The 24,145-nt window shown below is 40.1% G+C and overlaps 1 protein-coding gene across 1 annotated transcript in view; it reads right to left on the bottom strand.

Moving 5' to 3' along the window:
- Positions 1–24,145, bottom strand: part of COPA (coat protein complex I subunit alpha) — a 58,404-nt gene that overhangs the window by 6,326 nt on the left and 27,933 nt on the right. The window contains exons 13-22 of the mRNA XM_037059784.1: positions 23,647–23,722; positions 18,822–18,904; positions 18,029–18,168; positions 17,391–17,476; positions 17,137–17,275; positions 2,676–2,838; positions 2,427–2,573; positions 1,506–1,695; positions 1,306–1,401; positions 34–122 (exon numbers count right to left, since the gene is read on the bottom strand). Coding sequence (XP_036915679.1) covers positions 34–122; positions 1,306–1,401; positions 1,506–1,695; positions 2,427–2,573; positions 2,676–2,838; positions 17,137–17,275; positions 17,391–17,476; positions 18,029–18,168; positions 18,822–18,904; positions 23,647–23,722 — 1,209 coding nt within the window. The remainder of the gene's footprint in view (positions 1–33; positions 123–1,305; positions 1,402–1,505; positions 1,696–2,426; positions 2,574–2,675; positions 2,839–17,136; positions 17,276–17,390; positions 17,477–18,028; positions 18,169–18,821; positions 18,905–23,646; positions 23,723–24,145) is intronic.

The raw sequence follows: 24,145 nt of genomic DNA, 5'->3' as shown, positions 1-24,145 counted from the left end.
TGTAATCAGAGACACATGTAAATAAAGACTCACTCTCTCCTTCTCTGGATCAAATGACTCCTTCAGGCTCTCAGCTTCTTCATCTAAGCCATGGGTAGCAGCTGTGAGATAGGCCAGTGACTCTGTAAAGAAAACAGACTTTGTAGTACAGGTACATTTCCAAGTGAATGCTGCAGTGGGTAGGCAAACTCAAAGATGTCTCCCCAGTGATCCCTGCCTCCTGGTATTCAAGTCCTTGCACAATCCCCTCCCCATACGTGCAGGCTGGACTTGTTGACTTGCTTCTAAGGAACAGAATATGGCAGAAGTAATGACAAATCAATCCTGACATTAGCATATAAAGACTGGCTTCCATCCTGCGTGCCCTTTCTTGCTCACTTACTCTGAGGGAAACCAGCTGTCATGTTGTGAACAGCACCATAGAGAAGCCTACATGGCAGAAAAATGCCATCTTCCAGCCTGTGGGAACCTGAGGACTACCCACAGACATTTAGTGAGCATGGGAGTGGATCCTCCTCCACTTGAACCCTGAGATGTCTGCAACCTTGGCCAACACTTTGATTGCAGCCTCAGAAGATACAATGGGACAGAGGCACCCAGCGAAGCCATGCTGCATACTGAAATAGTCAATGATTGTTGTTTTAAAGTACTAAATTTGGGTGCAATATGTTAACAGTAATAGATTACTAATACAGTGGCTTATCCTTAAGATCTATCACCAATGTTGATGAGAATCGGGGAATTACTGCAGACTCCTTTTTTAAACATCCCACATCCAATCCCTTAATAAATCATGTTGATTCTCCCTTTATATGCCAAATCTGACCATTGCTCATCCCTTCACTGCTAGTACCTTGGTCCAAACTACATCTTTTCTTTCTTGTTCCCTAATGTATCTCATGTGCTAATATAATGCTTGGTATATAGAAATGCCTTTTAAAAAATCCCTTGAATATATAAACAAGTCAGCAAAATCTCCAGACTTGAACTGAAAGAATAAAATTCTAATGGCATCCAACTAACTGCATTAACTAGTGTGCCTGTTCCAGAATCTTTTAACACCTTCTAACTTCCCCATTACTATTAAATATTTTCCTAAGAGTGCTTAGCCAGACTGAGGTATTCTGGCTGTGTCTCCATCTGGCTTTGAAGAAAGTCTTCTAAGCATGGTAGGAGAATATTGTCTCTTCTGAAAACCTGCACAATGAAGGCAAATCCCTCACCACTATACATGAACAAGCCGCTAGGAAGAGAAAATACTTTCTAAGTCCCCAAAGGAGCTGGCAGGTTTGGTTACATACTTACTCTGTCCACAGTTCTTCAGGATCCGCACCCGTTCTGACACATCACCCAGGTACAGGGCATTCTGATAATGGCCACTCATGTCCTTTCGAATCTCAGCTGCACCAAGTCAGTTAGAGACACCAAATTAGGTCTTCTCTCCTCTATTTACCTTTCTCCTTCCCCCAAGAGCCCCTCTTTCAGCCCTATTTCTGAGGCCTCACCAATCTTCATCATCTTGCGAAGTTTCTCTAAGTTGCCAGTGATAAGGTACAGGAAAGAAAGTTTGTCAAAGTTTTTAGTACGCTGATAGCACATTTCCACAATCTGGTGGTTCCCCTGTAGCAATGCCACTTCTCCCAGCTTTTCCCAGCAGTTTTTGTCATCCAGTGCTTTGGCTGCTTCCAGGGCAATCTAAAGAATCCCAGGGTCAGAGTTAACAGGAGGGGTACTGTACTTCCAAACCAGGGATTACTAAATAAATCTCCCAAGGAACCCTCTATACATTCAGTTTCAGTCTAATTCTACTGAAACAAATTCCCATCAACAAATATGATCCACTTGGAGCCAAGGACAGAAGAATTATATATTATCCTCCTCAGAAATTTGTTTTTTACAAAATTATCTCCTAGCAGTTGCTGTTTCCATAGAACCAATTATTTCTTAAATACCTTATTTCCTACTTGCCAAGTCTAAAGGGGCTTTAGGAAAAACAGAAGAAATAATAAAATAAGAAAGTTCCAAACTGACAAATCAATGTCCCTAAACCTTCTCCCTACTGAAAATAAAAATGCCTATAGCCCCTAGGCCCCAACACTTAATAAGCACTCTTTCATCTAAGTAGGCAATCAGGCTACTTAGGAAGTAATGTGATTTTTCTAATTCCATGTTATCTTGCTCTTATTGCAGAAGTTATTGGATTCAGACTGAGTATGACAACAGTAGAAATGCTATGGCAGAAGCAAATACGAAAAAGTAGAGATGGGCAAACAGCAACAGAAAGATGGTTCTATTTAACAACTAAAAAAATCCCAAATTCTTTTATCAACTAAAAAAGCAAACCTAGAATAATGCCTTTCCAATGCTACCCTAACCCTCCTATCTTCTCCACATTGATATGGAGCTTATTACCACATTGTTCTCACCTCAATGTTTCCACACTCTAGTGCCAAACTAAAGCGAGTTTTCTCATCCTTGACAAAATGCAGTGCCACTTCAGGATACCCCTTCTTCTGGAGATAAGCAATGATAGACTGGCCTACTAGTTTGGCATTTCTTACCATGTGTAGTACCTAGACATTTGGGATTGGGTAAGGCAGGAAACAAAGATTACTTATAGGAAAAATGGACTTTTGTCCCTCTCAATACTCCTAGCTTGTTTTCTTCTTTTGTACCTCATCATATTTTCTGTTGATAAGGGCCAGCTTGAACTTGAACTCAGTAGGATCAATGGTGAGCACACGAGGCCGACACTCCCTATCTAGGCAATATACATTGTTGCCTTTCACTCTTGTGACATAGATGGGTAAATCCAGAGTTCGAATGATCCCGTAGTCCCTAAAAGGAGTAAGAGAACACAACTTTCAGGGAGTGAGGGGGGAAATCCAGCCTGTAAAAAAATGGAACAAGCCTAGGACAAGCCTTTTATCTCCTTACTAGCCTTTTGTCAAGTACCATTTGAACAAAGATAGAGATGAGAAATGATTCAAAAAAGAGCAGGATTAAAGCCTTATTTTCTTATTTTATTATCTCGTATGACAGGGAAAGATAAGGACAAATAGTATAATCTTTCTTCATAAGCTATAAATTTAGGAGCTAACAGACATGGCTATAGGAATGAGACCTAAAAGTTAACTCAAGTTCTGATATAAAATCAACAGCCCACTGTGGACAGTTAACTCCTTCTTATAAAGTATAGGAGAAAGCAGAAGAGAGATAATGTAAAGGGTTCTGACACACAAAGAAACTTAACTGAAATGAAAATAAAAAGTTCACAAATTAAAACCTTTGGTATAGCTAACATAATACTTGATGGATAACACAGCAGGGGTACCAAACTCATTTTCACTGGGTCACATCAGCCTCAGGGTTGCCTTCAAAGGACCAAATATAATTTTAGAACTGTAAAAACATAACTACTCCTTAACAGTTAAGCAAGAGCTGGTGCTGCCGCCAGATAGAAACAGAGTGCCATGCTGGATAAAACAAGGTGGAGGGCCGGATTTGGCCCCTGGGCCTTGTGTTTGCCACCTGTGATTTATAATGTTAAATAAATATACTGTATTAGAAGAAATACTGAAAACTAATGAGCTCTAAAATATTAGAAGAAAACCCCCAAATTAATAAGTGCCATCTCAAAATTTTTATTCTTTTTAAAGTTACCAATAATGTATTTAGAAGAAAATAATAAAGCTAAGAGTAGAATTTAAAAAATAGAAAACAATAAGATATCTAGAAATAAAACCAACCAAGGATGTAAAAGACCTGTTCTGGGAAAATTCTAAGACACCGAAGAAGATACAAATAAGTGGAAGCACATACTATATTCAGGGATAGGAAGCATTAACATCATTAGAGACTTCCACCAAGATGGAGGCATAAGTGGAAACACTGTGCCTTTTCCCACAACCAAGTTTAAAGATAAAAAGTTTTAGTAAACAAAAATGGAGCCAAAACACAGAAAATTGAACTATACGGAAGTCCGACAACAACAAACCATTCAGCTAGACCGGTAAGAGGGGAGGAGCCAGCAGCAGAGCCGGATCGGGCAGGAAAGATCCCCCCGGACACCCAGGCGCCCAGGCAGCCGTGGGTAGATCCCAGGTGTAGGGTGGCGACCAGCAAACCCAGTGAGGGCACAGGGCGGCGGGCTTACCGAGGTCACACATTCGCCTGTACGCGCAGATAAACCAGCGAAGGAGGGAGCAGTGAGACAGACTGCACAGGACCCAGTAGCTTGCGGGAAGAAACAGCAGAAGGGACTGCCACTGCCCCTCTTTGACCCCGCCCCCACACACAGCATCATAACCCAGCAGCTTGGGTTGCCCCACCCTGGGGAACACCTAGGGCTCCACTCCTCACACACGACAGGCACGGACAGACCAAAATATTATGGCTCAAGAAGAACTCAAAGCCCCAGAGCCAATAACTCTAAGTGACCAAGAAATAGCCAACCTATCAGATGCACAGTTCAAACCACTGGTGATCAGGATGCTCACAGAACTGGTTGATTTTAGTCACCAATTAGAGGAACAAATGAAGGCTAAACTAATTGAAATGAAGGGAAATGCACGTGAAACCAATAGTGATGGAAAGGAAAATGGGACTCAAATCAAGGGAGTGGACCAGAAGGAAGAAAAAAATGACCAAACAGAAAAGAATGAAGAAACAAGAATTCAAAAAAATGAGGAGAGGCTTAGGAATCTCCAGGACATCTTTAAAGGTTCCAACATCCAAATTGTAGGGGTACCTGAAGGGGAAGAGGAACAGCCACGAGTGGAAAACTTATTTGAACAAATAATAAAGGAGAACTTTTCCAGTCTGGCAAAGGAAATAGACCTCCAGGAAGTCCAGGAAGCTCACAGGGTCCCAAAGAAGTTGCACCCAAGAAGGAACACACCAAGGCACATCATAATTACATTAGCCAAGATGAAAATGAAGGAGAGAATCCTAGAAGCAGCAAGAGATAAGGGGACAGTCACCTACAAAGGAGTTCCCATCAGACTGTCAGCTGATTTCTCAAAAGAGACCTTCCAGGCAAGAAGGGCTGGGAAGAAGTATTCCAAGTCATGAAAGGCAAGGACCTACATCCAAGATTGCTCTATCCAGCAAAGCTTTCATTTAGAATGGAAGGGCAGATAAAGTGCTTCTCAGATAAGGTCAAATTCAAGGAGTTCATCATCACCAAGCCCTTCTTATGTGCAATGTTAAAGGGACTTATCTAAGAAAAAGAAGATGAAAAATATGAACAGTGAAAGGACAGCAAACTCACAGTTATTAACAAACACACCTACAACAAAAGCAAACCAAGAGGACAGGTAGATCAGGAATGGAACCATAGAAATGAAGAACACATGGAGGGTTAGCAACAGGGGAGTGGGAGTAGGAGAAGGGGGGAGAAGGTACAGAAAATAGCATAGACAGTAGGTAGAAAACAGATAGGGGGGAGGGCAAAAATAGTAGGGGAAATATAGAATCTAAAGAACTTGAGACACCTAGTCATAAACTAAAGGGTGGAGAATGGTGGGGGAGGGGGTGTGCAGGGTGGGGGGGAATGAAGGGGGGAATAGAACAACTGTAATGGCATAATCAATAAAATATATTTTTAAAAAAGAATTAACATCATTAAAATGTCCACACTACTGGGACTTCCAGCCAAGAGGGAGGTGTACCTTCTCACAGAACCAAAAGGACAACCACAAATTTAAAACCAAAAACCAACCAGAACTGCCAGAAAATTGAACTGTTTAGAAGTCCGACAACCAAGAAACTAAAGAATAAACATTCATATAGAATAGTAGGACGGGCAGAGATGGGAAGCTAGGGTGGAGAGGAGGCAGAGCAAAGCTAGAGCTGGTGGACCAGGGCGGGTGAGACAGTGACTGGCAGACCAGGCAGTCCCACATTTGTGAGCAGATAAGTAAGGAGGGACAATTGGTCCCTCCTGTCAGAGCAAGAAGAACTGTGTAACCCACAGTTCCAGCTCAAGGGAAATAAAGCCTCAAAACCTCTGGCTGTAAAATCAAGGAGGGTTGCAGTGGTGGGAGAAACACCCAGCCTCAAATGACAGTTCATTAGAGAGAGCCAGAAGGTCCTAGAACGTACACAAACCCACCCATGGGGGAATCAGGGGGAGAAGGGCCCAATTTGCTGGTGGGTAGCAGGGGGAAGTGGGTGATGGCCAGCCAAGAGCTAAACAAGAAGCATTGTTCCCTCTCAGACCCCTCTCCCACATATAGCACCACAACCCAGTGTCATGGGTTGCTCCACCTGGGAATACCTAAGGCTCCGCCCCTTACAATGTAACAGGCATGCCAAGACAAAAGATATGTGGCCCAAATGAAACAAGAGATCATACTCCAGAAAAATACAACTAAGTGATGAAGAGATAGTCAACCTATCAGATGCAGAGTTCAAAACACTGGTAGCCAGGATAATCCCAGAAATGATTGAGTATGTTCGCAAAACAGAAAAAAAAGTGAAGGCTATAAAAAGTGAAAAAAAGTAAAATGTACAGGAAACTGACAGTGAAGGGAAGGAAACCAGGACTCAAATCTAAGATTTGGAGGAGAAAGAAGAAATAAACATTCAACCAGAACAGAATGAAGAAACATGAGTTCAAAACACAAGGAACCTGCAGGACATTTTAAATGTCCCAACATTTGAATCATTTGGGTGCCAGAAAGGGAAGATGAAGAGCAAGACATTGAAAACTTATTTGAACACATAATGAAGGAGAACTTCCCTACTCTGGCAAAGGAAATAGACTTATGGGAAATCCTGGAAGCCCAGAGAGTCCCAAAGAAGCTGGACCCAAGGGAGCACACGCCAAGACACATCATAATTACATTAGCTAAGATTAAAGAGAAGGAGAGAATCTTAAAAGCAGCAAGAGAAAAGGAGGCAGTTACCCATAAAGGAGTTCCTGTAAGACTGTCAGATGATTTTCCCAAGGAAATCTTGCAGGCAAGAAGGGGTTGGAAGGAAGTATTCCAAGTCATGAAAAGCAAGAACCAACACTCAAGATTACTCTATCCAGCAAAGCTTTCATTTAGAATGGAAGGGCAGATAAAGTGCTTCTCCGATAAGGTCAAGTTAAAGGAGTTCATCATCACCAAGCCCTTATTATATGAAATGTTAAAGGGACTTATCTAAGAAAAAGAAGATCAAAACTATGAACAGTAAAATTACAACAAACTCACAACTATCAACAACTGAATCTACAAAAAACAAAAACAAAGTAAGCAAACAACTAGAACGGGAAGAGAACCACAGAAAAAAAGATCATGTGGAGTGTTATCAGTGGAGAGGGGGAAGAGGAAGAATGGGGGGAAAGGTACAGAGAATAAGAAGCATAAATGGTAGATACAAAATAAACAGGTGGAAGTTAAGAGTAGTATGGGAAATGGAGAAGCCAAAAAATTTACATGTATGACTCATGGACATGAACAAAGAGGGGAGGGAATATGGATGGTGGGGATACAGCGTGGAGAGGAATAAAGGGGAGAAAATATGGACAACTGTAATAGCATAATCAATTATATATATACTTCAAGTAACCCACAATTTATTGATTTCAGTGTTGAACAGAAAGAACTGAGGGAAAAACTATGACCTACCAGATAATTTTTCAGTTTGACTTTATTTCCTATATTTTCTTTTTAAAATATATTTTATTGATTACGCTATTACACTTGTCCCATTTACCCCCTTATTCCTCTCCACTCTGCAATCCCCCTCCGACCCACATTCCCCACCTTTAGTTCATGTCCGTGGGTCATACATATAAGCTCTTTAGTTTCTCCATTTCCTATACTATTCTTAACCTCCCCCTGCCTATTTTCTACCTCCCATTTATTCCCTGTATGTTTTCCCTCTTTCTCCCGCTTCCCAGGCAAGAAAAAGATAAAGGTGTTCATCACCACCAAACCAGTATTACAAGAAATGTTAAAGAAACTTCTTTAATAATAAGGAAAAAATATCAAAGATACGAGTAATAAAATGGCAGTAACTGTGTTCTCCTCTGAAGTAGAACTGTGCCTCCCCACCTTCTTTTCCTGGTGTGATCTCTCTCTCTGGAGTGTGCCCATACCTTTCTCTTCCCCCTCTTTTTCGCCCCCAGGTGCATTACTCTTCCCTTACTCTCCCCTAAGCCCTTCTTTTGTCTCTGTAACTTATTTCCTGAGCCCACACACCCCAGCTGACTCCTCTTTTCTACCTCTGTCATTTTCTCAATACATTTTCTCTTATAACTGGCAATAACTACATACATATCTTCAGTTACTTTAACTGTAAATGGATCAAATGCTCCAATCAAAAGACATAGGGGTGGCTGAATAGATAAGAAAACAAGACCTTTATATATGCTGCCTCCAAGAGACTCACTTCAGGTCGAGATACACACAAACTGAAAGGGATGGAAAAAGATACTTTATGCAAATGAAATGAAAAGAAGAGGCTGGCATAATACTTGTTCACATAAAACAGATTTTAAAACAAAGTCTGCAACAAGAGACAAAGAAGGACTCAATGACTTCCAATTAAGATGGAGGCATAGTTAAACATGGCTCATCTGCTCACACAACCACAGCAAAAATTACAACTAAATTATAAAACAACTATCACCCTGAATTGTCAGAAAATAGACCTGTATGTAAGTATGACACCCAGGAATTAAAGAAGTCACATTCATCTAGATAGGCAGGAGAAGCAGAGGTCAAGAGATGAAGAATGGGTGGTCCCAAACCCACATGTGGTAGATAAAAATCAGTAGGGTTACCATGGGAGCAAGAGATCACCAGACCACCCAGCTCGGAGTTCCAGTGCCAGGAACATACATCCCCATAACTTCTGACTGTAAAAACCAGTAGGGTTTGGGTGGCAGAAGACACTGCAGGATTTTCAGATATCTCCCCTTAAAGGGCCTGCAATGGACTTAGGACTTTTGTAGACTCACTCCCTCTGGTATCCAGCACTGGGGCAACAGCAGGAAGGGCACCAGTGGCATATGAGGAGAAATTGAAGTGTCTGGTATCAGAGTGAGTGCCAGGGGAAAGCTTTCTCCGGGACAAAAGTCCAAGGACCAGGCAGCAGCACTCTCCCCTTTCTGAGCCCTCCTCGAGAGAAAGCCACAGAGCAGCTATACCATATTGGAGATTCAGTCAACCAGGTTCACATGGGCTGCCGCACCGTGATTACCTAAGGCTCTACCCCAGCCAACTTACTGGTGCGCTTTTCAACAATAGGCTACACTACTAAGTCAGGGAGTCAAAGCAGCTCTACCTAATACATAGAAACAAACACAGGAAGGTTGCCAAAATGAGCAGAAAGAAACATGGCCCAAACGAAAGAACTGAACAAAACTCCAGAAAAAGAACTAAACAAAATGGTGATAAGCAATCTATAAGAATCAGAGTTCAAAGCACTAGTTATTAGGATGCTCAAGGAACTCACTGGATTCTTCAACAGCATAAAAAAGACCTGCGAAGAAATGAAGGTTACACCAAATGAAACAAAGAAAAATTTATAGGGAACCAACAGTGGAGTGGATAAAGCCAAGAATCAAATCAATGATTTAGAACATAAGGAAGAAAAAAACATTTAATCAGAACAGCAACAAGAAAAAAAAAACGACCCCAAAATGAGGACAGGTTAAGGAGTCTCTGGGACCACTTCAAATGCACAAATATTCAAATCACAGCAGTGCCAGAAGTTGAAGAGGAAGGGCAAGAAATTGAAAACTTATTTGAAAAAATAATGAAACAAAACTTCCCTAATTTGGCAAAGGAAATAGACATACAAGTCCAGGAAGCACAGATAATCCCAAACAACCTAGACACAAAGATGACCACACTAGGACATATCATAATTAAAATGGCAAAGGTTAAAGATATAAGAGAATCTTAAAAGCAGCAAGAGAAAAGCAGAGAGTTACCTACAAAAAAGTTCCCATAAGACTGTCCACTGATTTCTCAAAAGAATCTTTGTAGGTTAGAAGGGACAGGCAAGAAGTATTCAAACTGATGAAAAGCAAGGAACTACAACCTAGATTACCCCATCCAGCAAAGCTATCATTTAGAATTAATGGGCAGATAAAGTGGTTCCTAGATAAGGTAAAGATAAAGGAGTTCATCATTACCAAACTATTATTACATGAAATGTTAAGAGACTGAAGAGAAAGAAGACCAAAACTATGAACATTAAAATGGCAACAAATTCACAACTATCAACAACTGAATCTGAAACACAAACTAAGCAAATTAGCAGAACAGAATCACTGCTATGGAGATTATTTGGATGCTTAACAATTGGGAGGGGGAAGGGAGAGAATGGGGGAAAAGGTACAGGGATTAGTAAGTACAAATTGGTAAGTACAGAATAGACAGAGAGATGAGTATAGGAAATGGAGTAGCCAAAAAACTTATGTGTAAACCCATGGACATGAAATAATGGGAGGATGGCTGGAGAGAATGGGGAGTCCTGGGTGGAGGCGGGCAAAGGGGGAAAAATTGGGACAAATGTGATAGCTAATCAATAAAATACATTTAAAAAACAAAACAAAACAAAACAGCCTTGGCTGGTGTAGCTCAGCGGATTGAGCACAGGCCTGTGAACCAGAGGATCTCAGTTCAATTCCCAGTCAGGGCACAATCCTGGGTTGCAGGCCAGTTCCTGGCAGAAGATGTATGAGAGGCAACCATACATTGTTATTTCTCTCCCTCCCTCCTCCCCTTCCCGTCTAAAGATAAATAAATAAAAATAAGAATAAAAAATAGAAGGACCCAGCAATTCCACTTCTGGGTATTTAACTAAAGAAACTCAAAATACTAATTCAAAAAGACATATGCATCCCTATGTTCATTCCCACATTATTTACAACAGCCAAGATATGGAAGCAACCTAAGTGTCCATCAGTAGATGAATGGATAAAAAGGATGTGGTACCTGTATACAAAAGAATGTTACTCAGCCACAAAAAAGAGTGAAGTCTTGCCATTTGCAAAATAATGGATGGACCTAGAGGGTATTATAGTAAGTGCAATAAGTCAGAGAAAGACACATACTATATGATTTCACTTAGATGTCAAATCTAAAAATATAATATAAATGAGCAAAGAAACTAAAAACAGACTCATAAATACAGAGAACATTTTGATGGTTACCAGATGGGAGGAGCGGTGGTGCAGGGGGTGATGAAGGGAAAAGGATTAAGATGTACAAATTGCCAGTTATAAAAATAGTCATGAGGATGTAAGGTACAGCATGGGAAATACAGTCAATAATACTGCAAAAAGTATATATGGTACTGAACTATTAGGGTGATCACTTAAGTTATGTAAATGTATAATCACTATGCTGTATACCTGAAACTAATATAATATTGTATCTCAACTGTAAACAAAAAATAAAAAAATTACTTTAAAAAAGTATAAGTACTGAAAAACAAGAAATAAAACTACCATTGTCACTACCCACACACAGATGCTATGATTATCTGTAAAGAAAATCCTCAAGAAAAAAAGGCAATTACTAGAATTAGTAAGTCTAGCACAGTCTCTGAAATAAAATCAATTAAAAAATTTACCCTGGCTGGTGTAGCTCGGTGGATTGAGCACCGACCTGCGAATTAAAGGGTTTTCTGTTCCATTCCCAGTTAGGGCACATGCCTGGGTTGCAGCCCAGGTCCCCAGTGCAGGGCGCACGAGAGGCAACCACATATTGATGTTTCTCTCTTTCTCTGTCCCTTCCCCTCTCTCTAAATATAAATAAATAAAATCTGTAAAAATTTAATTTCAAAATTTAATTGTATCTCTAAGTATCAGCAAAAGTTAATAAAATTTTAAGTGTATATTATATATATAAAAGTAGCAGTAAAATATATCAAGTGCTTAAGAATAAATCTAATCAAAGAAATGCAAAATCTCTATGAAGAAAATTGTAAAACTTTACTAAAAGGCGTTTCAGAAGACCTAAGTAAAAAAAGTGCTGCTATACCATGTTCACAGATTAGATAATTTAACTCATGGACATGGACAACAGGGTGAGCATTGAGTGCAGGTACAGGGATGGGGGGGTTGGGTTGGGTGGAGGGAAGCAAAAGAGGAAAATTTGGGACAACTTTGAGAGAACAATAAAATATTAAATTTTTAAAAAGAAGAAAACTTAATATTGTAAGGATGACAATTATGTCCAAAATGAAATACAAATTCAATGTAATCCCCACTAAATTCACAAGTTTTTTTTTCTGTGTAAAATTTCACGAGCTGATTCTAAAATTTATATATTTTCAAGACAAAAAATTACTGAAAACTTTGCCTTTTTAAGGCAAAATTAATTTGAAAATAGCTGGATAACTTTAAAACACACAAAGTAGGAAATATTGGAAGAACCTGCTTTACCAGATCAGAAGGTTCATAATCTATAATACTTGAAGTATAGAATTAGATCAGAGGTAAATAGACCACAGAAAACAGATCCTTATGTTTGTGTAAACATGATTTATATATGACAAAGATGGTATTGCAAAACTATAGGGAAAGCTGATCTTTTCAATAATTTCAATAAATGACAATAAATGGGATGCTGGGTATTCTTACAGAAAACTGTGAAATTGAGTCCCTTATACCTCAAACCATACACAACAGTCAACTCCAGATAGACAGACCTAGATTTAAAAGGCAACACTATAAAGTTTCTACAAAAGAATATAAAAGAATGCCTTTATGATCTTGAAGTCAATAAAGATTTCTTTAAACAGGATACAAAATTCAATATCCATAAATGGTAAGATTCATAGATTTAACGACACTAAAGTTAGAAACTTCTGTTCATCAAAAGGCATCATAAAGAGAGTCAAAAGACATGTCATGGAATGACAGGAGATATTATCTGCAACACACAGCCCTGATGGACTGATATTCAAATATAGTTGACCCTTAAACAACATGGGTTTGAACTGTACAGGTCCACTTATACACAGATTTTCTTCAATAAATGCTGTAAATGTATTCTCTCATTTAAAAAAATATATATTTCATTGATTATGCCATTACAGTTGTTCTATTCCCCCCTTCATTCCCCTCCACCCTGCACACCCCCGCACACCCCACCATTCTCCACCCTTTAGTTTATGACTAGGTGTCTCAAGTTCTTTAGATTCTATATTTCCCCTACTATTCTTGCCCTCCCCCCTATCTGTTTTCTACCTACTGTCTATGCTATTTTCTGTACCTTCTCCCCCCTTCTCCTACTCCCACTCCCCTGTTGCTAACCCTCCATGTGTTCTTCATTTCTATGGTTCCACTCCTGATCTAGCTGTCCTCTTGGTTTGCTTTTGTTGTAGGTGTGGTTGTTAATAACTGTGAGTTTGCTGTCCTTTCACTGTTCATATTTTTCATCTTCTTTTTCTTATATAAGTCCCTTTAGCATTTCATATAATAAGGGCTTGGTGATGATGAACTCCTTGAACTTGACCTTATCTGAGAAGCACTTTATCTGTCCTTCCATTCTAAATGAAAGTTTTGCTGGATAAAGCAATCTTGGCTGTAGGTCTTTGGATTTCATGACTTGGAATACTTCTTTCCAGCCCCTTCTTGCCTGTAAGGTCTCTTTTGAGAAATCCGCTGACAGTCTGATGGGAACTCCTTTGTAGGTGACTGTCCCCTTATCTCTTGCTGCTTCTAGGATTCTCTCCTTCATTTTCATCTTGGCTAATGTAATTATGATGTGCCTTGGTGTGTTCCTTCTTGGGTGCAACTTCTTTGGGACCCTGTGAGCTTCCTGGACTTCCTGGAGGTCTATTTCCTTTGCCAGACTGGAAAAGTTCTCCTTTATTATTTGTTCAAATAAGTTTTCCACTCGTGGCTGTTCCTCTTCCCCTTCAGGTACCCCTACAATTTGGATGTTGGAACGTTTAAAGATGTCCTGGAGATTCCTAAGCCTCTCCTCATTTTTTTGAATTCTTGTTTCTTCATTCTTTTCTGTTTGGTCATTTTTTTCTTCCTTCTGGTCCACTCCCTTGATTTGAGTCCCATTTTCCTTTCCATCACTATTGGTTTCACGTGCATTTCCCTTCATTTCAATTAGTTTAGCCTTCATTTGTTCCTCTAATTGGTGACTAAAATCAACCAGTTCTGTGAGCATCCTGATCACCAGTGGTTTGAACTGTGCATCTGATAGGTTGGCTATTTCTTGGTCACTTAGAGTTATTGGCTCTGGGGCTTTGAGTTCTTCTTGAGCCATAATATTTTGGTCTGTCCGCGCCTGTCGCGTGTGAGGAGTGGAGCCCTAGGTGTTCCCCAGGGTGGGGCAACCCAAGCTGCTGGGTTATGATGCTGTGTGTGGGGGCGGGGTCAAAGAGGGGCAATGGCGGTCCCCACTGCTGCTTCCCTCAAGCTACTTGGTCCTGTGCAGTCTGTCTCACTGCTCCCTCCTTTGCTGGTTTATCTGCGCGCGTGGGTGAATGTGTAACCACGGTCAGCCTGCCACCTTGTGCCCTCACTGGGTCCGTCCGTTGCTACCCCACACCTGGGATCCACCCACGGCTGCCTGTACACCTTGGTTGGTCAGGCGAATCTTTCCTGCCCGATCCGGCTCTGCTGCTGGCTCCTCCCCTCTTACCGGTCTGGCTGAATGGTTAGTTGATGTCGGACTTCCGTACAGTTCAATTTTCTGTGTTTTGGTTGCATTTTTGTTATTAAAGCTTTGTTATTTTTAAACTTGGTTGTGCGAGGAGGCACAGTGTTTCCATCTACGCCTCCATCTTGGCTGGAAGTCCTCATTATTTTCTTAATAATATTTTTATTTAATTTACTTTATTGTAAGAATACAGTATATAATACATATAACATACAAAATATGTGTTAATCAACTATTTACATTATCAGTAAGGCTTCTGGTCAACAGTAAGGTATTAGTGGTCAAGTTTTTGAAAAGTCGAAAGTTAGAGAAGGAATCTCAACTTCATGGAGGATGGGGGAGAATGTGGGAGGGGTGTGGTGCCCCTAACCATAGCCTTGTTCAAAGCTTAACTACACCTACTCCTACAAATTAAAAAAAAAAAAAGAGAGAGAGAGAAAAGACTTGAATAGAATTCACAGAAGAGGAAATCCTTATAGATAGACAAATGAAAAGTTGCTTCATCTCATTGGGAATAAGAGAAATAGCAAAGAAAAATTACAATGAGATACTGTTACACATCTACCTGATAAACAAAAATCAGTCTGAAAAAGGCAATAATGAGCCAAGGTGACAAGCAAAGAAACTTTTATACAATGCTGATGAGTGTGCAAAATAGTNGGTCAAGTTTTTGAAAAGTCGAAAGTTAGAGAAGGAATCTCAACTTCGTGGAGGATGGGGGAGAATGTGAGAGGGGTGTGGTGCCCCTAACCATAGCCTTGTTCAAAGCTTAACTACACCTACTCCTACAAATTAAAAAAAAAAAAAAAAGAGAGAGAGAGAAAAGACTTGAATAGAATTCACAGAAGAGGAAATCCTTATAGATAGACAAATGAAAAGTTGCTTCATCTCATTGGGAATAAGAGAAATAGCAAAGAAAAATTACAATGAGATACTGTTACACATCTACCTGATAAACAAAAATCAGTCTGAAAAAGGCAATAATGAGCCAAGGTGACAAGCAAAGAAACTTTTATACAATGCTGATGAGTGTGCAAAATAGTGCAACCACTTTGGAGAGCAGTTTCACATTATCTAATGAATGTAAATACATGAATACTTTATGACCCAGCGGTATCTGCTCTCAGACAGCCAAGAGAAATACATGTGATTTGCACCAGAATATATGTAAAAGAATACTTATATATTTATCAGTATGTTAATAAAACTTTATTAAATCTATATATATACTGTGTAAAAACATTATCCTATTGATTGACTTTAGGAAAGTTGAATGACTCACAGAACACGTGTATACTTTTGCCATTTAATTATTTTCTTTTAGGTCCTAATTTTTCTAGTTTTAATTTTACCACTGTATTCACACCAATATCCTCAAGTAGTGTAACATCTCTTGAGTTTAAGGAGCTAGTTTTTCCCATAGCTGCCAGTTTATAGTAATAGATCTAAGTTTTTATTCTTTCAATTTGAAGTATTTTTATGACCTCGAATATGATCTATCTCGATGAATGTGCCATGTGCTATTGAAAAATATGTGTTCTGTTGTTTTAAAAGAATATTTAAAAGAACATTGTTCATAATAGCCAAAACTAGAAATCATTCATATATCTCTCAGGAGTAGAAATGATAAACTGGTGTATTCATAATAGAATATTATACAACACTGAAAATAAATAAATAAGAGTCACATCATAGATGAATGAATCTTAAACAAAATATTGAACAAAGTAATAAGAAAAACATGAAATAATATATTCAGTATGATTTCATTCATATGGTATTCAAAAAGAGACAAATCAAATTATATTTTAAGACACTCACTGAGTGGTAAAATTGCAAAGAAAAGCAGGGGGAAAATTACCATAAAAGTCAGAATAGCACTGACTGGTATAGCTCAGTGGGTTGGGTGCCACCTCATGAACCAAAAAGTTGCCCATTGATGGTTGATTCCTGGTCAGAACACATGACAGGGTTGCAGGCCAGGTCCCAAGCTGGGGGCATGTGAGGGCATCCAATCAATGTTCTCTCACACATCCATGTCTCTTTCCCTCTCTTTTTCCCTCCCTTCCCCATCTCTAAAAGTAAATAAATGAATTTTTTTTTTAAAAAGTTAAAATAATGTTCTTTTTGAAGGGGTTTGCAACCAATAATGACCACACAGCAAAAGGCTTCTGTGGTTTCAGAACTGTTCTATTTCTTGACTTGGGTGACATTTGTACAGATGTTTACATAACTATTTGCTATTCTATATATATGTGTATATATATATATATATGTGATGTACATAATTTTCTATATTTGTACCTTATTTTACAATTTTAAGAGTTAAAAAAAGAATGTTCTAATGCCCCTACCACATATATGTCTAGCACATATATGCTACATAAAGCTTTCCCACAAAGAAAGTTCAGAGAGTTCAGTTACATCTCTTGAGACAGAACAGTGACTTCAAGAAGTCAACTTCTCCCACTCTGTATCCTACAACAAATAATTAACTTACCCAGTGGTGACAGCATATTTGATGTGGTTGCTTGTGGTATAGATAAATACCCCACTTTCATCCCAGGCCCCACTCTTGACACGAATGTTCTCATGAATGTTACACAGAGCCTCCAATTTGCGGTTACAGATCACAATGGCTGTAAGAGGCAAAGGGCATGAGTACTCTGCTGGATAGGGTGAGTGAAGGAGACTTGAAAGGATAGGGAGGGTGGGATTGGTCTCCAAATCAGGGATGATATAATGAAGACTTACCATGTTTGGCCAGTAGGGCTACATGGGACATGTCTGCTGACCAGATAACATATTTCACCTTGGAAATCTTTACAGATGCCAGAGTTCTGGGACAGAAAGAGAAGGACAAAAATAAGTAGACCAGATTCTTTTGTCCCATGTTATGACCTAACTTCTCATCTCCAAATTAATGGGAACCCTAATTTCTTAAAATAGTACCAAGTAAATATTCTCTGCATTGTAGCTCAGTGACTTAAACATTCTGGCTCACATTGGGCACTTCCCCTTTCCTCAACTTCTTTATTAATATAATAAGACACGGTTTTATTTTATGTATTATTAGGAATTTTTGTATGTATGTTTTCTATAAGTTCCTTTAAGTACAGAAACTATTTTTCATCCCTGTGTCCCTAATATTCCTAATTCCAAGAGCATTCTTTATGTTAGTGCTCTAAAAACAAATAAGCCCTTTGTCATAATGTTAATGTGTACATAAAGGATGGAGAGTGATTAGAGAGGGAAAAACATGGCTTGGAGTTATACCACAAGAAGTGATCAAACCAAGAGGCAAACTCACTTGGGGGCAAAAAAGTTCCCACTAAAGATGTCTACTCTCCCCCACTACACGCCTGTCTCCTTAGGGGCCCCTGACATGATACCGCTTCTGCTGTACATCAAAGAGTGTGATGGATTCTGCATCTCGAAGCAGGAGGTTGCCTGTGCCAGCATAAAAGATCTCATCACAGTTGGGCACCTGAACTTTTTTGGTGATCTCATTCTTCAGATTCTTGATCAAAAGCTGAAATGAGTATTAGAGGAGGCCTTAAGAGAAGCATGTGTATATAAGATGACAAGAGCTGACAACATCCCTCAGCCACTGTTCCTTAGCTTCAATAAATGAACTTATTTATTTTCCTGTCCAGGTCAATCAGTGGTATAAAAAAACTCCAAGATTCTCTCCAAGAGCCCTAATAGCTTTTTTTTTAAAAAATTAAAATATCCTGAGAAATCCAACTAAAGTCTTAATTCCTCAAACATCCGAAGAGAGAGAAAAGTGCTTCTGGGCTTAAATTTGTTAAATGTTTTCTTGAGAGAGCTTTATTTATCTTGTATAGGACATAATACAATTTAAACACCAATGGAGGTAGAATATGGAGGAGGATCAACTTCACATCCAGCCTACCTTTCTCAAAGTTGGTGTTGTCTCCTATGTTTTCAAGAGTAACATTAGCTTGGTTCCTAAGCCCCCACAGTAACCCAATTAAGTCAATTTTACGGCCATTTTTCCACAGGGGGATTGGGGTAAGGTTAAGGATAGAAGTAGAGCTGACACACAAGCATCAGAGCTGCCCAGAGGTGAGTAATGGGGAAAAAACCCTTCTTTATTCTGCCATACAGAGGCCACTGCTACCACACTCTCCAAATTAGTTTCCACCTTTAGTCTTAACTCACCGAGTGCATCCGATCTAGGACAGCAAACCGATTTCGAGCAACCCAAACGGCTGTGAGGCCCGAGGATCGTTTCCCTTCAGGAGCTGAGAAGAACAAAACCAGTGGGCGGGAGCATGTGGTGAGCAACTGGCAGGTGACAGAGTCAGGTGCCATGGAGCTGCCAGTCTTGCTGGCTGCCATGTTGGCCTTGCCAGTTCAACTGCTTCATAACTAATTCGGCCATAACTGGGGGCTATTGTCAGTGACTTTTTCCCACCAGTCCCCTCCAAACTCCAACCTCCACCCCTGCCAAGCCTCTTTTCTCTAGGCCAAGAGACTGCATTTCAGCCAATACTATGCACTGGCAGAAGGACTGCCCATATCTTGGGAGATAGCACACTCCATTAAGCTAACGAGCAGGGCCTCGCTGGCCAAGCTGTGGCACACTGCAAGCAGCCTGTTGGTGTCATTGGACCTCCTACCTCAACAAGCTGCAGTACAGACAGAGCACCAGCCCCCTCAGAATGCAGCTGCTCCATTGTTTTTAACATGTAAATGCAGATCTCTTAACAGAGGAGGGTAGAGCAGAGCACTCCCAAAATCTATGCTGGGCAGTATTTAACACCAAGCCATTGCTCCATAAATATCAACCAATTACACTCATTACCCTGAGGAAAATTGCAAAATGTTCCTCAGTTCCCAAACATTTCACTGGTTGATTAGATTTCAGTATGGGCACTACACTCTCTGGAAAACTTCAAGAACGATACACCAAAGGATGTCCTGCAATATTCTTTAACCTATTAGTATCAGAGGAAAACTGGACACAATGTGCTGGCCAGCTGCTTTGTATATTTCTGGTACCTAGGAGTGACAGGCCAGTTGCCAAACTAATTCTTAGGGCAAACAACACTCTCACTTTCTAGAGGCTGCGGGGACCTCACTATTCAGGCTTTTGATCTTCTTCCTCTGCTGCCTACTCAGCAGAGTAGTAAAGGAGTAATGCACCTTTACTTCTTTACTAATTATCCTCTCCCTCAAAAGATGAAGAGTCAATAAAAGCAGCAAAGANAACCCAGGCATGTGCCCTGACTGGGAATCGAACCACGATCCTCGGTTTGCAGGCCTGTGCTCAATCCACTGAGCTACACCAGCCAGGGCTCCTGCAATATTCTTTAACCTATTAGTATCAGAGGAAAACTGGACACAATGTGCTGGCCAGCTGCTTTGTATATTTCTGGTACCTAGGAGTGATAGGCCAGTTGCCAAACTAATTCTTAGGACAAACAACACTCTCACTTTCTAGAGGCTGCGGGGACCTCACTATTCAGGCTTTTGATCTTCTTCCTCTGCTGCCTACTCAGCAGAGTAGTAAAGGAGTAATGCATCTTTACTTCTTTACTAATTATCCTCTCCCTCAAAAGATGAAGAGTCAATAAAAGCAGCAAAGAAGTCAAAACTAAGACATTTTAAACTCTAATCATTGTAAACACATGGAGAAAAAAAAGCAAGGGGGTGGGTAGGAAGTACCCAAATCACAAAATCCAGTCAGAAATAACTCAACTGATTTATTTTGATTTACGGATACCAAAGACATGTTTTCTTTTTTTTTGCCATGACACTTAAGTGAATCATATTAGCAGCAATAATGACACAGTGGCACCCACAAAAGGGACAGAGCTAGCAAAATATTGGGTTAACCAAAAAGTATGTATGATTTTTTCTGTAAAATAAAAGACACATATTTCCTTTTGACCAACAACTTTATTGATCTGGATATTCAGCTCTCTTCATGTGGCAAAACATTTGATTGCTCTCAATTAATGTGACTCAATCACTATCAACTTCAGCTGGTCCACCCAACTGTGGATCATTGTCCAGTGAAAAACCTCCAGACTTCTGTCCAAAATGGAGGCACAGGTAGACACACTGTCTCCTCGCACAACCAAAATTAAGGACAACAAAAATTTAGAAACAAACAAAACAACCAGAAGACTTCCGCCAAGATGGAGGCATAGGTAGAAACACTGTACCTTCTCCCACAACCAAGTTTGAATACAACAAAGGTTTGGAGAACAAAGACACAACCAAAGAACAGAAAATTGAATTATACGGAAGTCTGACAACAACTAACGGTTCAACCGGGACGGTAAGAGGGGCGGAGCCAGCAGCAGAGCAGGGTTGGGCAGGAAAGATCCCCCGACCTAGGCGTGCAAGTGGCCCAGACCCAGTCAAGGTGTGGGACAGACTGACCGCGGTCGCACATTCGGGCACAGTGAGACGGACCACGCAGGCCCTGGGGGCGAGGGCTGAGGCCGTGGCACACTCGTGTGCAGTGGGACGAAATGCGCGGGCCCCAGTGACGGTGGCAGCTGCCGCACCTGTGGGGACCGAGGCAGGAGGCGGCAGACAGGACACCACTGCTCTTCGTTGACCCCGCCCCCACATACAACGTCACAACCCAGCGACTGAGTTGCCCTGCTCTGGTGGACACGTAGGGCTCCGATCCTGCTACATAACAGGCATGAACAGCCCAAAAGATGGCACAAGAAGAACTCAAAGTCCCAGAGCCGATAACTCTCAGCGACCAAGAAATTGCCAGCCTCTCAGAAGCACAGTTCAAACCACTGGTGATCAGGATGCTCACAGAACTGGTTGATTTTAGTCACCAATTAGAGGAACAAATGAAGGCTAAACTAATTGAAATGAAGGGAGATGTCCAGGAAACCAATAGCGATGGAAAGGAAACTGGGACTCAAATCAATGGAATGGACCAGAAGGAAGAATGAACCATCCAACCAAAAAGGAATGAAGAAACAAGAATTCAAAAAAATGAGGAGAGGCTTAGGAACCTCCAGGACATCTTTAAACGTTCCAACATCCAGATTATAGGGGTACCAGAAGGGGGAAAGAAACAGCCACGAGTGGAAAACGTATTTGAACAAATAATAAAGGAGAACTTCCCCAGTCTGGCAAAGGAAATAGACTTCCAGGAAATCCAGGAAGCTCAGAGAGTCCCAAAGAAGTTGGACCCAAGAAGGAACACACCAAGGCACATCATAATTACATTAGCCAAGACCAAAATGAAGGAGAGAATCCTAGAAGCATCAAGGGATAAGGGGACAGTCACCTACAAAGGAGTACCCATCAGACTGTCAGCGGATTTCTCAAAAGAGACCTTACAGGCAAGAAGGGGCTGGAAAGAAGTATTCCAAGTCATGAAATCCAAAGACCTACAGCCAAGATTGCTTTATCCAGCAAAACTTTCATTTAGAATGGAAGGGCAGATAAAGTGCTTCTCAGATAATGTCAAATTCAAGGAGTTCATCATCACCAAGCCCTTATTATATGAAATGTTAAAGGGAAGAGAAGAAAGAGGAACGTGAATATTTCACACCATGGTTGCCTGCGATGCAACTGTCAGTGCCACCTGCCACAGCAGTAAATTATCTAAGAAAGAGAAGATAAAAAATATGAACAGTGAAAGGACAGCAAACTCAGTTATTAACAGCTGCACCTAAAAAAAAAGCAAACTAAGCAAACAACTAGAACAGGAACAGAACCACAGAAATGGAGATCACATGGAGGGTTATCAACAGGGGAGTGGGAGGAGGAGAAGGGGAGAGAAGGTGCAGAGAATAAGTAGCATAGACAGTAGGTAGAAAATAGATAGAGGGAGGGTAAAAATAGTATGGGAAATGTAGAAGGTAAAGAACTTATGAGACATGGACATGAATTAAAGTGGGGGAATGTGGGTGGGAGGGGGTGTGGAGGGGACTGAAAGGGGGGAAATGGGACAACTGTAATAGCATAATTAATAAAAATATTTAAAAAAACAAAAAATACCTCCAGCATGAAACTTCGCAATCTACTTCTGACACATTTGCTCAACCTTCTCCATATACTGCACAAATCTTTTTTTGTTTTAGTTGTATTTTTACCTTTCTTGAAATAATAAAGCAAAATGTGGCATATTTTCGTCCATCTTTAATATGAAAATAGCTACACAAAAATTCACCAATTTAGATGTCTTTTTTAAAAATCCACACTTTTATGACAGTTGGCACAATAAAATCTAACAAAATTGTTTCAAATGAAGTTAAGACAGCTAAGCTCTACTAGAGTCATCTTACAGAAAAAAAGAAACAAACTTTTTGGCCAACCCAATATTTCTCAGAATTTGTTGATGTGGTCTAAACTATTATGAAAGTATGCTGGTAAGAGTGAGTTGAGGAATAAACCTGACCTATAAACCAACTGGAGGGAATGCACTGAAAAGAGCATTAGCAACACTCAAATCTATTCTGATAATATTCTGTCAGCAAGTTCTAATACTAAAGACATCAACAAGATGTGGTGACAGAAGAGGTAGGCAGGGGTCTCAGCTGGATCCTGGGATTCCCCGGTGGAATGTGGGGCTTTTAATAGCCTCATCTTTCTGACATGCAAAAGGAAGTAAAGCGGATCTGGATGTGGATGCGGGAGCATAAATTCCTAGTTCCATAATGAGACACTGCAAGATTGGAACCACATTTTTAAATAAATGAAATTACCAGGGTGAAAGTCATATCAGCTGACAATAAACTAGGATAACATGCTGTGCTGAAAGAGAAAATGGAGTTTCTAATAACCAAATTATAAAATATATATATCTAGCTGGAGTAATAAAATGGAGGAGGAACATGAATATTTCACACCATGGTTGCCTGCGATGCAACTGTCAGTGCCACCTGCCACAGCAGTGAATGATGTGGCCACAGCTTGAGGACGGAATGTGAAAAATTCAAAAAGGAATGATGATGTGGAAAGGAGAGCTGGAAATAATTTAGATAAATAGAACACATACCATCAGGATTCTGAGAGTCAGCATCCTTGGGGATAGTGTAGAGATCATAGGTACTATTCTCTAAATTGCTGGCTCTCTGTAGAAGGAAAAAATTAAACTGTCAGAGGTACCCAAGATATAAGTTTATTCTGACAGAGAAAAGAGTTATAATTACACAGACCACAACATGAAACTATACATTTCTAACCCTTCACTCAGATGGCATTTGAATGTCTCCATGGCTAAAATGTTAAGGGTTTTTTTGCCAAAGAACTCAGCATTCCTGTCGTTTCATCTTTTTCATCCTCCAAAGATGCAGATATTAATTGAATGAAAGCAAGGATTACTCTATTCCACAAATTAACAGACTAAGACCCTAGTAGTCCAGTGCCCCACTTGAATATACTCATCAACTTTAAAGTCTGCTTGAAGGGGAAAAAAGACAACACAAACAAAAAAAGACATTAAAGAAAATTGCCAAGAGGAAAACATGGGTCTGTTAGTAGATACTGAAAAAGAA

The sequence above is a fragment of the Sturnira hondurensis genome, unplaced genomic scaffold, assembly GCF_014824575.4.
Source record: "Sturnira hondurensis isolate 20B ecotype Veracruz unplaced genomic scaffold, ASM1482457v3 Scaffold0011299, whole genome shotgun sequence".
Lineage (NCBI taxonomy): Eukaryota > Metazoa > Chordata > Mammalia > Chiroptera > Phyllostomidae > Sturnira > Sturnira hondurensis.
This window is presented reverse-complemented; position numbering and strand designations above follow the sequence as displayed.